The 12,374-nt window shown below is 46.2% G+C and overlaps 1 protein-coding gene across 1 annotated transcript; it reads left to right on the top strand.

Annotated features, from left to right (window-relative positions):
• Positions 1-11,267: 11,267 nt before the first annotated feature.
• On the top strand, positions 11,268-12,155 carry LOC146802012 (gap junction beta-2 protein-like). Its single transcript, XM_085620404.1, has one exon. It carries the CDS (start codon positions 11,354-11,356, stop codon positions 12,110-12,112), a length of 759 nt encoding a protein of 252 aa, XP_085476530.1. The 5' UTR covers positions 11,268-11,353; the 3' UTR covers positions 12,113-12,155.
• The last annotated feature ends 219 nt before the right edge of the window (positions 12,156-12,374 follow it).

The following is a 12,374-nucleotide window of genomic DNA, read 5'->3' as shown; positions in this document are numbered from 1 at the left end:
ATGCTTGACACAAGGCTCAATCTACACTCCCATATCAATACCATCGCCAAGAATGCACGCTACCAGCTGCGCCTTCTCTGGGGGGTTCAGCATTTCTTTCCTGTGCAAGACCTGAAAACCTTGGTCCAATCAATGGTTCTCTCCGGACTGGACTACTGCAACTCTTTTCTTGTTGGCCTCACCAAAGCCCACCTTTCCCCTCTTAAATCCGTCCTCCATTCAGTGGCATGCTTCGTATATGGGGCCAAAAGATATGATCACATCACTCCCATACTGTCTTTTCTTCGCTGGCTTCCCATCGAAGCAAGGTCAATTTACAAGACTGCCTGTATCACCCACAAAGCCTTGCACACTTCCACCCCTCGCTATCTGGCGAATAAACTCAAAATCTCAAGCGGCTCTAGACCTTCACGCAATGCTGAAAAACTATTGCTCGAGCCCCCTACTTTCAAAAGGGAAAGATGTATGGTTCAATCCTTTTCAGGCAATGTGGCTAGAATCTGGAACTCACTTCCACCAATCCTCCAAACCACAGCCTCTATCCGGACCTTCAAAATAGATCTTAAATCTCTTCTCTTCTTCTCGAAGGGGCGTGGCCAATGTAATTAAGGGCGTGGCTTAAAAACACGTAAGCTAAAAATCTGTGCTTAGCATAGTGTGCCGCCCGACTTGTATTTTGCTGTTTCTGTCATTGCATACAGATATATAATACAACAAGTGACATCATACATACAACAAGTCAGAACAATTGGCATTGTCAATGGTTGTTAGTTTCATAAGATAAATAAGCCGCAGCTATGGCTTGTATATAATATTGAAAAAGCTTCCACTTAAAGCACTTGTGACAGCACGACAATGTTGCTGCTTCTGAGTTTCAAAAACAAACGGGAAATCCAGAGAGAAAATCACTCTCTTTGAAGGATTTCCCTTCCCCTACAACCCTCACCTGGCATGACGTTAGTGAGAAGTGAGCAGTGTGAGCACGCGCACACCGATGTGCCTGTTGTCACTGCAGTCCGGAAAAAAACGGACCGCCTGTGCCAGGGCACAAAACAGAGCCCGATAGAGACCCGTTTCGAGTCCCCCTTTAAAAAACTGCCGGTGCTCAGACCCCGTGAGACCCGGCCCACTTAAAGCCCTGACTGGCCGCATGCAATTCTATATGATGTCAAATTACACCTCTTCAGAATAAATAATCGGACCCCGTTTGTTAATCACCGTCTGGTAACGGTTTGAATTGTGTGTAACATTACTATTTTGTTCCCCCCAAAGTCATCAACCTATCCACAGTATTACTAGTTGTAATGCTTTCTTATGACCAGTAATATTCTGAAAAAACTTAAAAAGTAAAAAACATACACCTAAAAGGTGCCCGCCACACTGTATCAAAGCCCCGGCCTTTTTTTAAAGTATAATAACATCATTATTTAGCTGGTGGTAAATTATCTGCAAATTTCCAGTCCTGGCATCAAATCAAAACTTTGCATTGACTAATAATAAATAATTCCCTACGCCCAGCATGTTTTTCTTTTTAAATATTCATAACGTTAAACTGAGATCTATGAAACTGCTGACATTAAAACGTATTATTGCCGAAATGAGGGGCCAGAGTAAGGCTGGATTTACATTAAAACAGGGCTTTAAGTGGGCCGGGTCTTGTAGATGCTCAGCACCGGCAGTTCTAAAAGATAAGTGCTGAGACGGGTCCCTATCGGGCTCTCAATTTTTACCCTCACCCTCAGGAGGAAAACCTTAAAGCTTAACTCTGAGGCAGTACCACCCTTCTTACCTTTGATGTAACTTCAAAGAGACTCCTTAGAGTACTTTCACCGTCCCACCATTTTAGAACTGAAGCATTTTCAACATGCTATACTACGAAGCCACGGCTGTTGCTTATTTATGTTTGCAATGAACACCCATTGACAAAGTCAATAGTACTGGCTTGTTATAAGCATAATGTTACTTGCTGTATTATATATCTGTCTGTAATGACAGAAGTAGCAAAATATCAGTCGGGAGGCACACTAAGCTAACCATAGATTTATAGCTTAAGTGCTTTAAAGTCATGCCCTTAGCTACATTGGCCACGCCCCTTTGAGAGTCCCCCACCCCAGTTTTTTCATCCCACTCAAAGCCCTGCATTAAAACGTATAATACCGAAGGGAGGGGTCAGAATAAGGTTGGAGGTTTGCCACAAATAGATTGCCTTATAGCCCATTTTGGAAGTGTAAACATTTATTTTCAGTCTGTCCATATGTTGTTCTTGCACTGTTTGAACAGTGCTAACAAATATCTGGTAGGTCAGTGCAAACGCCGGCTCAAACTATCTGGTCACCAGAGGAAAATTGCTTAGTCACGGGTTATAGGCATGTCACTAAAACTGAGATATTAAGGAATTTGTAATCAAGAGTTTCAACATCTATTATTAAGGAACTCGGAATTTGTAGTAAAATAACCCTGGGGTAAATCACCAGCTCTCTACATTATTTTGCTTTTCGGATATAGGTTATGCTATTAACTATGATGACTGTATAATCGGTGCTTTTCACTGCTGTGCACCACCAAGGAGAACGGCCATCGTGAGACCACACTGCTGATGTGCAAAATGGGTTTACAATCTTAGGCATGGAGGCGATACCTCCTAATTGTGATTTCTATAGTATGTATTAATGGTTTGCTTCCACAATTGCAGCTATAACCTATTGAACAGTTTCCTACTCCTAAAAGTAACCCATGACGCCAAAACCCTTCTCGCCCTCAACACGGATGCCACGCATCCTGCCACCTCACGTTGCCAAAGGACACCCATGGACCTTTCTCCTGCCAAAACTGCTGCTGCACTCTCACCCACCTCAACACTCCAGCTTCTCCCGCCGCCCAGCAGACCCACAGCACACCTGACTGGCTCAGCTGCATCCTCCTCAACATGCGTTTCCTTCACAGACACGCCGCAGAAATCTGGGACCTCCTAGACTTCGTCTCCCCTGACATTTCTTTCCTCACAGAAACCTGGATGAACCTCAGCTCAAGCCCAAACATTACGGTCGTCATTCCCGACGGACACAAGATCACCTGCAAGGACCACACTGACCGACCCGGAGAAAGCATCGCCAACGTCCACAAGAGCTTCCTCCACCTGACCACCCACTTGGACAACCCCCTCACTCTTGCATCCACCGATGATATGCTACTCAGCGACTTCAACTTCCACCTGGACAACACCAAGGACCAGAATATGGTATACCTTCTGGAGAACCTTGCCAACATCAGACTCAAGCAGCTAGTCACCTCTCTGACCCACACAGCAGGACACAAGCTTGACCCTGTCTTCTCTGCCAGTGAAAACACCACCTACAGCCAACCTCTAAACTCCTCTGGACCGACCACCACTGCGTCCACTTTGCCTTCACCAAACCCACCGCCCACCAATGCACCCACAACCCCCCAAACACAACTGGAGCAAGGTCACCGAAGAACATCTCACCGCATCTCTCAGCACGACCAAACCGCCAACGTCCACAGATGCAAATACCTTAGCATGCAACCTCCACCGATGGATCTCCTTCTGCTCCAACGTGTTGGCACCCCTCAAGATACCACCCAGCAAGAAACAATCTAAGTAGGCCAGCTGGTTCACTTCCACACTCTACAAGTCCAAATGCACCTGCAGACGGCTCAAAAAGCGATGAAGAAACAACAAAAACCTGGACACTCACGTAGCCTTCAAAGCCGCTGCCTCCACACACTACACCCTCCTCAAAACTGCAAAGAAAAAGGCCATTCAAGTCAGAATCAATGCCAACACACACAACAGCAAAGAACTCTTTGCCATTGCCAAGGAATTAGCCAAACCCCACAGCGAGACCACAGAAGTCCCACCCCCCAAGACCTCTGCAACAAACTCGTCACATCTACAGCAGCTTCTACACCCAAGACCCGCCCATCACTCCCGCCACCACCTCACTAGACGCCGCCGTCCCCCAACTTACTCTGCTCAACTGGACCCCGCTCACCACAGACAACACTCTCAAGACCATAAAGAGCATTAATTCCGGAGACCCCTCAGGCCCCTGCCCGCACCACATCTTCCACAGAGCCACGACCACCATCGGCGCTAAACTACGCCACACCATCCACTGCTCCATCGAGATTGCCACTGCCCCCGATGACTGGGAACACGCCGAAATGAACCCTCAGCTGAAGAAACCGTCAGCCGACCCAGCAGACCTCAAGAACTTCGGACTCATCTCCCTGTCCCCTTCCCAGCCAAGGTCATTGAAAAAGCCATCAATGCCCAACTCTCAGTGTTCATCAAAGCCAACTACATCCTGGACTCCTCTCAATCCGGATTCCGAAGCAAACACAGCAGCAAGAGACCGCCCTCCTCTCAGGCACTGATGACATCCGCTCCCTCCTCGACCAGGGAGAAACAGCCTCCCTCATCCTCCTTGACCCCGCCGCCACCCTCGACACTGTCTTTCACTGCACCCTAATCACAAGACTCCACGATGCCGGTATCCATGACAAACCCCTGCACTGGATCCGTTCCTTCCTCACCAGTAGAACACAGCGAGTCAGACTTCCTCTGTTCCTCTTGGAACCCACAGAATCAGCTGTGGAGTGCCTCAGGGCTCCTCTCTGAGCCCCACGCTTTTCAACATCTACATGGCCCCGCTCGCATCCATCGTCAGGAGCCACAGAGTCAACATCGTTTCCTACCTCGATGACACACTGCTGATTCTCTCCCTCAACAACGAGCCCACCACCGCCAGAAACAACTTTCACAGCGGGATGAAGGCCGTTGCCACCTGGATGAGAGACAGCTGCCTCAAGCTCAACTGGGACAAGATTGAAGTTCTCATCCTGGGGCCAAACACATCCACTTGGGACAACTGCTGGTGGCCCACTGAGCTAGGAAACCCCACACTCACTGACCATGCATGAAACCTCAGCATCATACTGGTCTCCCCGCTCACCATGAACCACCTGATTATCACCATCACCTCATCATGCTTCCACACTCTTCGCTTGCTTCGGAAAACCTTCAGATGGATCCCCACTGAGGCCAGGAAAATGGTCACTCACGCAAGCATCAGCAGTAGACTCAACTCCGGCAATGCACTCTATGCAGGCACCACCCAGAAACCTCTAGGAACGTGCAGAACGCCGCTGCCAGATTGGTCCTCAACCTCCCCCGCCGTAGCCACATCTCCGAACACCTACAAGAACTCCACTGGCTTCCAGTCAACAAAAGAATTACCATCAAGCTCCTCACACACGCCTACAAACCCTTCCACGACGTCAGGCCTACATACCTGAACCACCGCCTCTCAATCCAGGCACCCACCAGACACCTCCGCTCTGCCTGGCCACTGTACCTCGGAACAGCAACACCAGTACTGGAGGAAGATCCTTCTCCTACCTCGCCGTGAAATCCTGGAACGCCAAACCCCCTAACCTCAGGCTCACCCCATTCCTGACACAATTCAGGAAGGATCTCAAGACCTGGCTCTCCAAATGAACCACAGTGCCCAGTCAGGCCTGCAACCACTACCCCTTCCCCCCTCGCCGCCCAGTGCCTTGAGACCCTCACAGGTGAGTAGCCACGCTTAGCAAGCACTGATTGATTGAGTGACTGTTAGATTTGTTTTACACCAGTCCACTTCACTGTATTGTAGCAAATTGAGCTTGCAACTATTTTGTGCGTTTCTGTAATTATTGTATTTGTTCTTAACTGCTTTTACGGCTCTTTGACCTGAACTAAAGATTGTGATGATGAAAGATATGTTTTTAGGGCTGCCGCAAAATGATCGGGTGCATGCATTTCTGAAAATAAGTACAGCTTTCTGATAAGTTTGCATAAGTGAAAGGAGCACACAGACAAGACAAATAACCTTCGGCAAACACCCCGGAAGCCTGGACTGCAGCGAGAGATCCAAGGAGCAGATAACAGTGAGCAGTAATTCAGCTTCTAGGGCCTTCTGTATGAAGCTATGGTCAACTATCGGCCGGTTCTTTAGGAAAGAATGGGTCACACAATGCACGAGCACAGGAAGCCCCCGTGTGATGCCCTGGAACAGTCTGTTTCGGGGATCCCAAGAGGTTCCCTCGGATAGTGCCTCGAAGCGCGATTATCCGATTCAGAAAGCACTTCTACGCCATGAAGTGAAAGTTCAACTGGAAGTCTGCCAGAGGCGCGTGAAACCTTAGTAGAAACTGCCCGCGGTCCTTGAGGGCGAGTGTATCTGTGCTGCTTGTGAAGTGCTGAGCTAACATCCTTTGCTACAATAAATTACATATTATCCACTATTAAGTAAAGCGCAGCGCCAGCTCTGCCGGGTCAATGTTCATTTCCTCACACCAGGATTTCTGGTGTTCACAGACACCAATGAACATGAAAACAAGCGAGAATGTTGATATATTTCTGTAGCCAGTCTAACCTTTCTGCCTATTTCTTCAGTGTATACTGTCATCCTAAACTCCTTCTCCACATCATCCTGTTTCACTTTCCTGGTGCCCCGCCCCCAAAGAGACTAAAAGATCCCCCCCCCCACCCCCCAAAAAACCCAGAATTCCTACTGTTCGGAAGCAATATCTCTTTCTGGTCACCAACATGGTGGCCACAGGCTCTAAGCTCCTCCCCACACCCGTAAGTAAAGTGAAGAATCTAGGAGTTAACTTTGATAATCTACTCCTGCGATGGCCAGGTTAATAGCATCACTTCTGCCTCCTTTTTTATGCTGAAACTCCTTGAAAAGATTTTTCCCTTTATACCTCAACACCTAAAAAAATGGTAACATCGGCCCTCATTCTATCAAAGGGCGACTATTGTAATGCACTGTTCGAATAAAAGCTTTGCCAAAATTCCAGTTGTGCTGCACGACTACTTTTGAGCATCCCTAAATACGAATCTGCCTCTTCTGCGCTGAACCACTTGCACTGGCCACCTATCAGAAAGCGCATTGTCGTCAAGGCTCTGCGCATCGCTTTTACAGCCCTCCACGGAATTGGCATGGAGTTCCTTAGGCAGAACTTTGAATGGTATACTCTGGTCAGATCACTCTGGTCTGCCTCAGCAAACAATCTTATCGTGCACAGATATAAAACAAGCATTGGCATAGCCAATAGGTCTCGCTTTTGGGGCTTATAAGTATTTAGTTATGCAGCACAATATCCTTGGTGCAACAACATTAACTGTTGCATGGCTAAACACTTATAAGGTCCCAAAGGTGAGACCTATTGTCTATGCCAATGCTTGTTTTACTTGATTTTATATTGTGATTTTTTTCCTTTCAGCTTTGTTTTAATTTATCTTTAAAAAATGTCTCCCATGGACAAGCAGAGCCACCCAAAGCGTAATAAGATAGCTGTAAATTATTTATGAGCTTTGCTTTAATTAAAAACATCACTGCTTCGAAGGAAGACACGTATGTTCCTGGTTTCCGACATTTTGGTACTCGATTAAATGGTTAAAAAAAACAATGCTTCGGTCTCTGAAATTAGACATAAAAAGAGCTGGCACCTGTACTACAGGTGCAGTACAAAGTTGGGGCGAGGAGGGATTTTTTTAACGTCTTCGTTCAAACTAATTCCTTTGAGAAACCCCTTCATTTTCTGCAAACTGTTAAACGTGCATTTTTATGTTAACAACACTCGGGCTCGTTGTCACAAGGCTGAATAGCTAGGGCAAGAACCCCCTGTTCATCTAAGCTCTGTGATGAGAATTGATTTGTTCGGCTTATGAAAGACCCAACATAAAATGACACTAGCTATTTTAACCATTACACTCGGTTATATTTGTGTCCTATTCTGATTTAAGACTCACCATCAGCTTGTATAAAATAGGCTATATACGATTAATGCAGCTCTAATGATGTTATTGACACCAAGCAGATATGCTATAAATTGTGAGTATGAATACACTTTCGTAACAGTGGTCTTGTTTTCATTATAACAACCCTATTTAAAACAAGCAACAGAGAAGGAGGTGCGGCCGCAACTATGAAAGATTTATCGTGGCGGCCGGGACGAGGGTAGCAAAAAACGGAACCGGATCTGCGGCAATTATGAAAGAAGCACGACACCGGAAACAAGCTCAACAAAGTAGTGTTTACTGAAGCCGTTATGGCACTTGTCACGTGACAAGGTGTGAGGCAGTTCAAAATAAACATGGCAGGAGGGGTGACAGAAGCGGATGGCAAAATAATCAATGAGCTTCAAAAGTAACTGCAGACACAAAAGAACATGGAAGGGGGAGGAGGGGCGGTGAGTGCTAAAGCAACACAGGGAAGGCTGGCATATGGTGAGCACTTTCGCGGGCGCTTTGATGTTCTCAGTGGCCGCGCGGCTCACTGAGAACATCAAAGCGCCCGCGAAATGTACACGCAGGCTGCCAAATGGTGCGCGCGCCCGGCGCACATGCACTGTAGTTGGCTAAAGCGCTGGCTCAGGCGAGACCTAAAAAGGGCAGCTGGGGCACCACCAGACTTTGGAACTCCCTCCCTTTGGAACTGAAATGCAAAACTGACTACTAAACCCATAACGCTTATTCAATACAGTTGTCTCATTTTTCTCTCTGACACAGCGCCTAGATACCCCTGGGTATTAGTCACCCTTTTTAAATGTTATTTTCATTTAGTTTTCATTTCCACAACCAGATATAAGCACCTGCCATCACGCACTGCTATCCCTCCCCTTTTGCCCATCATACAGGACTCAAGTCCTAAAAAAAGTGAGGGGACTAACCAAGTTGGGCAGGATGCAAGTGACATCATGGCACATGCCATCACAGCGCATGACGTCACGACACGTGACATCGTACGTGGCATCACTGGAAGTGACCTCACTGGAAGTGCACAAGAAGCGATACCAGATATTAAGACCTCCCGCATATGTTGAGCATGTATATCATGAGTACATTCTAGCACATTATGAAATGTAACATATTAGATTTTGTGTCGGGGTTGTGCAACAAAAGTGGCTCAACCCAGACGCAAAATCTGGGCCTCAACTAATACATTTCTCTTTTTTTTAAACCCTACCATGAATAAATTGGCAACAAGGAGAAGCATGGTAGTAAATCTGTTCTGATTTATTATTTAGGGTTAAGGTACCTGCTGCAGAGATCTTTGTGTGCCCAGAAGATCTCATGGAATAATAATAATAATAATGGTTAAGATAAGTCTGGAGATTAATGCTTTTGCTGAAGAGATCTGTGTTTTGTGGTATCCCAGATTAGAACCAAAGTAATATAGAAGGTTACTGTTGGTTCTGCAAAGCACATCATGTAACAAGCAGATGACAGATCTTTATTTTATGTAGATAGGTAAGTGGTTTACTTCTTTCAACACAGAGATCCTTTTGTTACTTGCAGTTCAAAATTTGTAATTCGTCCAATATAGCACAGTGAGATATGGACATGTGACTCCTACACCTTGTAACCCTCACTATCTTATGTAACACACCTTGCTCATTGATTTACACACTTACATTATTTATTGTCAGTGTATAATGTGTATGTTATCTAAAGCGCTCTCACACCCTGCATTGGGATAAGTAGCACCGTAAAACAAATACAATAGTGATATTTAAATTGTTTTTTGTGTAAATACTGGTGCAGACCAACACATTTGATATTCTTATAGTGCATGCACCTACATACAATGACTGAACAAAGTCAAAAGAATGCCTCTCTTAAGTACCTGTGAAGTGAAAACAAGCTGTGTGCTTTTGTTTCCCCTCTGTTGCATTTGCATTTAAGTGTGAGATTCCAGACTGTGTCCAGTCAGGCTATTCGATCAAAAGGGGGCCTATATCTTTGACCCATCTGGAAGTGAAAATAAAAAAGACTTCCGCGCTGCCTACACGTTGCTGCTGGGAATGGAAAGTAGACAACTTGCAGGCACTGCTGAACCTGTCCTGGAGTCTGAAAGTTACACCTGGATGAGTTCAGCATATTTCTGTGAGACCCAAATTCTTGGCAGGGTGGACGGCGTCAACCCTGTGAAAGTAGTGGGTGGACGGCGTGTACCCGCATGTACCCTCGACTTGTGCCCTACCATCACCTCCTCATGTACTCACTCCCCCTACCAAAGGTTTTAAAGCAAGTCACTCCCTTTCTCCGATCAGTCCTATCCAAACTCTTCACACCACGCTTCCCCTCCTTCTTTCTTCATGCTGTCTTCTAGGTAATTTATTTTTAATTCCATTACAACTGCTCTCCATTCTCCTGGCATGAGTCATTGACGACACATAGGCTGAGCTAGCAGCATTTTCTGCCGCATTTACTACATACCAGCCTGAAGAGGTGTGGTAGGTGCAGGTGGAGCTGGCATTCTTTTAGGTGTTGACTGACACTTCTTTACCCACATGCCCTTACTCTGACAAATGAAATATTAGCAATATGCTCAACAGTGCTTAATTTGTAAAAAAAAAAAACAACACAAGTGCCAGGGTCCTTGCTTGGAGGCCTCTTTGGCTCCACCCATTGCCCCTGCCAGTGCTGACAATGACAATACAAAAACAAAAACTATCACAGTCCTACATGGGAGTGCTGCGGGTGGTGGGGTGGGGCGTGGGAGGGGAGGGGCCGGGTGGGGGGTTGTAAACTCCGACTTAACACTGAACGGAGTTCAGTTAATGAATATATAAATAAAACTAATTTCATTGCGTGCGCTGCATTGTATCGCTGCATTGCATTGCCAACTCGGCGATGCAGCGCGCGCAATGTAAACTGTTTTATTTATTTATTTATCTCTGTTGCGCCGTATGCTGGAGTTTACTACCCCACACCCAGTCCCTTCCCCGCCCCGCCGCCACACAGCACTCCCTCGGCAAGCCACCACTGCATTTAGCATTCTCTCATTAGGTGACCTATTGTATAATTTCAAAATTGGATGGCATTCATCTTGTCCAAGTTTCATCTTCTGTACCGTGTTAGCACCATGTTATTTTATGTCGTAGAAGTAACGATTACCATCTTTTTGATAGGGGCGCTGTCACTCTGGGTGTGGTCTAGTCCATGCTGCACAAAAACTCAGTAAACAAAGAAGTGTCTCCAGTAGACCAGATACAATAGTACTCACTTTTACTACAATAATTGGCTTCAGAAAGGTAAAAGTTGGTTTTATTCTGTGGGGTTGAAACTTATACACTAGGTTGCAAGAACGTCTCCGCAACTGGTGCAGGAAACATTTAATTTATGTTACTACCCACCCAAGCTTTCAAGAAACTCTTGTGTCATGCAGATCTTGATATGAGAGTTGTGTTGTGTTCAGTCTGTGATGGATGGCTATGTCACCTAATGCTTTCATTTTATTTCGTTAGATTTTAGAAGCAAGACAAAGAAGAAACGATGGATTGGGGGACGCTGCACGAGGTGATTGGAGGAGTGAACCGCCACTCCACGAGTATCGGCAAAATCTGGCTGTCTGTCCTGTTCATTTTCCGCATCATGATCCTGGTGGTGGCCGCAGAAGCGGTCTGGGGAGACGAACAATCGGATTTTACTTGCAACACCCTGCAGCCGGGGTGCAAGAATGTCTGCTATGACCACTATTTCCCAATCTCTCACATCAGGCTGTGGAGCCTGAGGCTCATTATAGTGGCCACGCACGTTGCTTACAAGAAGCATGAAGAGAAGCGCCAACTGAGGAAGAAAAAGAATGGGGCCCTTGACCCCGGTGAAATCGAAGAATTGAAACTGAGAAAGATCCGTATTGTGGGCAGTTTGTGGTGGACCTACACCACCAGCATCTTCGAGTCCGCTTTCATGTACTTGTTCTACTTCATGTACACTGGGTTCCACATGCCGCGTCTGGTGAAGTGCGACGCGTGGCCGTGCCCCAATGTGGTGGACTGCTTCATTTCCAGGCCCACAGAGAAGACGGTCTTCACTGTTTTCATGGTGGTTGTATCTGGCATTTGCATGGTGCTCAACGTGGCAGAATTGTGTCTATTGATCGTCCAGGCTATCTGCAGGCGATCGAGGAAGGTGGCCAAGTACCACAAGAACAAGACAGTGACACTGAAAGAAAAGGAGCAGAATGAGATGAACGAGCTGTATTCAGGCAGCTGTCAGAACACGGTCTCCAGTGTGTCCAAACTGAACTAAAGTTAAGGGCCCTACTAGATGAAACTTTGACAATGGCATCCCATTGCCCTGCACAACTAAGAGGATCACAGCTCATCTCACAGAGTTCTAAGATTATTCAATGTTTTTAAACATATCAGCCCAATTATTCAATCCAATGATTAGTTTGGCAAAATACAACCTGATTAAGAAGAATCATTCACAATCTATTCAACTACAGACTTTGCAAAACACAAGCAAAATAGAAGCATTTTCTCAGTTATCTTCCATCCTCAGTGATCAG

The sequence above is a fragment of the Triturus cristatus genome, chromosome 8 (genome assembly GCF_964204655.1).
Source record: "Triturus cristatus chromosome 8, aTriCri1.1, whole genome shotgun sequence".
NCBI lineage: Eukaryota > Metazoa > Chordata > Amphibia > Caudata > Salamandridae > Triturus > Triturus cristatus.
Note: the sequence above shows the minus strand (reverse complement) of the source record. Positions and strands in the feature narration are given on the sequence as shown.